This window comes from Cavia porcellus, unplaced genomic scaffold, assembly GCF_034190915.1.
Source record: "Cavia porcellus strain 051 isolate PalLab524CR breed Dunkin Hartley unplaced genomic scaffold, mCavPor4.1 scaffold_18, whole genome shotgun sequence".
NCBI lineage: Eukaryota > Metazoa > Chordata > Mammalia > Rodentia > Caviidae > Cavia > Cavia porcellus.
This window is the reverse complement of record NW_026947501.1, coordinates 28780076-28784095: the sequence shown is the minus strand read 5'-3', so window position 1 is coordinate 28784095 and position 4020 is coordinate 28780076. Positions and strand designations below refer to the sequence as shown.

Genomic DNA, 4020 nt, shown 5'->3' with positions numbered 1-4020 from the left:
GCTGATTGCATCACCCTCTCAAGGCAATCGGACCTGACACTCGTGCTAAGCCCTCTAAGGAACTGACCAGGCGAGAATCAGACAGCACGTGTGGAGCACTGAGCAACTGTCAGTCTGCAGGACACAGGACTGCTCTCAGGGGAGGGGACACAGGGCTAAAGAGGTCCTCAGAAGGGCCCTGCCCCTGGAGTCTCTAAATACTTCGCTCACAGGTTCTGTTATTGCAGCAGTGTGGAGGGGGACTGGATCAGGGAGGAAGCACACCAGAGTCATGATTCTGGTGGCTGGAGAAGATGACAGTCCAGGGGACCTGGAGAGCCTGTTGTGGCAGGAATAACCCACCTGCATGGAAGAGACACACTTGTGCTCTGCTTTGCTGAATCCATGGTTCATGGTTTAAGAATCCTTCAAGTATTTTCAAATTGCAAGTTTTAGCATTCAGAGGAGTTTGAAAGCAAATGGAGTATGGAGAAATCAAGTGAATAAACGGGTTTTCCCTTTTGAAAGAAAATCATTGCAGAGAATTAGCACAGAGTGTAGCCAGCATGGAAGGAAATAATCTGTGGGTGACTTCCAGTGATGACAAATTATGGGGACAGAGGACTGCATTCTGGTCCCAGCTCCTCCTGTTAGCAGTTGTGAACCTGAGCAATTACTTAAATTCTAAAATTTGGTTTCCTCCTCTACAAAATAGAATTGTGATAGCACTAATTATTCACTTAAAGGAAAATATAAGAGAATGCTGGTAAAATGCTTAACATTGTTCTCTCCATAAATGCTCTAAATTTAACTACCATTTCTGCTACTACTTTTGCTCTTAATGCCATTTTTAGCAGTGTCAGCTGTGGTTCCTATTGTGCTGCTGCAACAAAATTCCAGGGGTTGGGTACTTTATAAAGAAAAGAAGGTTATTTAGCTCACAATTCTAAAAGCTCTAGGGCACGTATTTTGTCAGCTCTGGTGTAGGTCTCATGGTGTGTTACATCACAGTGGCAGGAGCATGTGAAGGATGGGGGCTGGCTAATGCACATGGTAGGATTCAGGGAAGTAGTAGCATCCCTTCTATCAACCCATTCTCATGGGAATTAATCCAGTCCCATGAGACAGACCCACTCCCAGAAGACGGCAGGATCCATCATGAGGGCGTAACTGCATGACCTAAGACCCTTCCTTTGCCCATCTCTTATTAGCCCCACCTCCAACACCTCAGCACCACCACCCTACAGACCAAGCTTCCAGCACATGGATGTTTGAGGAGGGAGCCATACTCACACCATAGCAGTGACCTAGAATAAGTATTCAAGAAATATCTGCTTCTTGGAAAACAGCAAAAATGCCGTTCTCATCATTATTGTAACTGCTACCAGGGGGGGCTAAGGCTCTCAAGTATGCTCAGATCTGTGGAGAGGGCTACAATTTACCAGACAAGCCAAGAACTCCCTGAGAAAAGTATCTTTCCTCAAAATTCCAAAAGCATATTTAAGTCTGCTACTAAGAAAAAGCCTTGCCATACACACAATAGGATAATTTATGCTGCCACAACAACCTCCAGACCTGAGTGGCTTCACCCTGTAAAGATTTATTTCTTGTTCATGTCTAGGTCAAGACGAGTTATTTGGTGTCTGTCTGTCTTTCAAGTGTGAACTTGGAGATCCAGGCAGAGATCTAGCTAGAGTATATTCCCAAAGGCCAGGCTTAGAAACCGATACATTCTGTGGCTCTCACCCATGGAGTCAAGCTCTAGGATTAGCCTTATATATCCAAACTAATTATTCTGATATCCATGAATCTATTTGTCACATATCACAGATTAAGACTTCCCAACTATGGTGGTTCTCATTTAAATATGCCAGTCTACCGGTATGAATTATGTGATACAATCAGTTTCTCCACTGAACAGAATATACTCCTAATTATGCTGCCTAGATTTGAATTCTCAAGTTGTGAGGGGGTGTGTGTTATTAAAATTAACAATTCTAGTTGAAATTGCGAGAACTGTATAATGCATTTGGTTCTATCTCTATATCTATTTCTATCTCTCTATCTCTCTATCTGCAGTGTGAGCAATTATCTCCATTTTGGCAAAAGTCCACAAAGAGGACATAAATTGCAGAGATTTGCTTTCTGTAGTTGACCATGCTTTCACCCTATGCAGATGGCAGAGCCCGCCACAGCGTGTCTCACAGCCCAGCCTCATTGAGACAGAGGGTGGGATGGGTCGCTACCAAGCCTGGACCACCCCAGTTCTGCCTTAGTCTGACACCTCTGACCTCTCATCCACTTTGCTGCAGGTACCACATCTGTGTGACGGTGCTGATCTACTTCCTCCCCCTGCTGGTGATCGGCTATGCCTACACAGTAGTGGGGATCACGCTATGGGCCAGTGAGATCCCCGGCGACTCCTCTGACAGGTACCACGAGCAAGTATCTGCCAAGCGCAAGGTGAGCAAGGGGCAGACTGCACCCAACCCCAGCCTGGCACAGGCAGCAGCCCCACTGGTAGGGTTGGCAAATCTGAGACCCGCGGAGGGAACAGGCACAGAACTTACCCTGGGCCTAGGGAGCAAAGGAGAGAAGGGAAGAAACCTGTCTTTATACACACTTACACAGGCACATGCTCCTACACACATGCACACATTCCTACACACATGCACACACTCCTACACATGCACACTCTCCTACACATGCACACACTTCTACACATGCACACGCTCCTACACATGCACACCCTCCTACACACATGCACACCCTCCTGCACACATGCACATGATCCTGAACACATGCACATGCTCCTATACACGTGCACATGCTCCTGCACACATGCACACACTCCTACACACATGCACACGCTCCTACACACATGCACACGCTCCTGAACACATGCACACACTCCTACACATGCACACACTCCTTCACAATGCACACACTCCATCACACATGCACACACTCTTACACACATGCACACGCTCCTACACATGCACGTGCTTCTACACACATGCACATGATCATACACATGCACACACTCCCCCACACATGCACACGCTCCTACACACATGCACACACTCCTACACATGCACATGCTTCTACACATGCACACGCTCCTACACATGCACACCCTCCTACACGTGCACACGCTCCTGCACACATGCACATACTCCTGAACACATGCACATGCTCCTACACACGTGCACATGCTCCTTCACACATGCACATGCTCCTGAACACATGCACACGCTCCTACACACATGCACACGCTCCTGAACACATGCACACACTCCTACACATGCACACACTCCTTCACAATGCACACACTCCATCACACATGCACACACTCTTACACACATGCACATGCTCCTACACATGCACATGCTTCTACACACATGCACACGCTCATACACATGCACACACTCCCCCACACATGCACACGCTCCTACACACATGCACACACTCCTACACACATGCACACACTCCTACACATATGCACACACTCCTACACATGCACATGCTTCTACACACATGCACACGCTCATACACATGCACACACTCCCCCACACATGCACATGCTCCTGAACACATGCACACACTCCTACACATGCACACGCTCCTACACATGCACACACTCCTACACATGCACACACTTCTACACATGCACACACTCCTACACATGCACACACTCCTACACATGCACACACTCCTACACATGCACACACTCCTACACATGTACACACTCCTACACATGCACATGCTCCTTCACACATGCACATGCTCCTACACACATGCATACACGTCTACACACTTACATATACTCCTTCATACATGCACTCTCCTACACATAGTCTCCTATACACATGCACGCACTCCTACACATACACATTTACACATATGTACACACATACACACTTTCCTTCACACGCACACAAACATGCACCCAAAACGTTACCACTGATGTTTCTTACTAGCCGTTGTAGATATTGAAATTTATAAACCAAATAAATATGTAGTATTTTCTCTTCTTTTTTT

The 4020-nt window shown here is 46.8% G+C and overlaps 1 protein-coding gene across 2 annotated transcripts in view; it reads left to right on the top strand.

Moving 5' to 3' along the window:
• Tacr1 (tachykinin receptor 1) overlaps positions 1-4020 on the top strand; it is a 154352-nt gene that overhangs the window by 147117 nt on the left and 3215 nt on the right. For both annotated transcript variants that reach the window (NM_001172861.1, NM_001172862.1), the window contains exon 3: positions 2292-2442. In NM_001172861.1, the coding sequence (NP_001166332.1) occupies positions 2292-2442 (151 nt within the window). The remainder of the gene's footprint in view (positions 1-2291; positions 2443-4020) is intronic.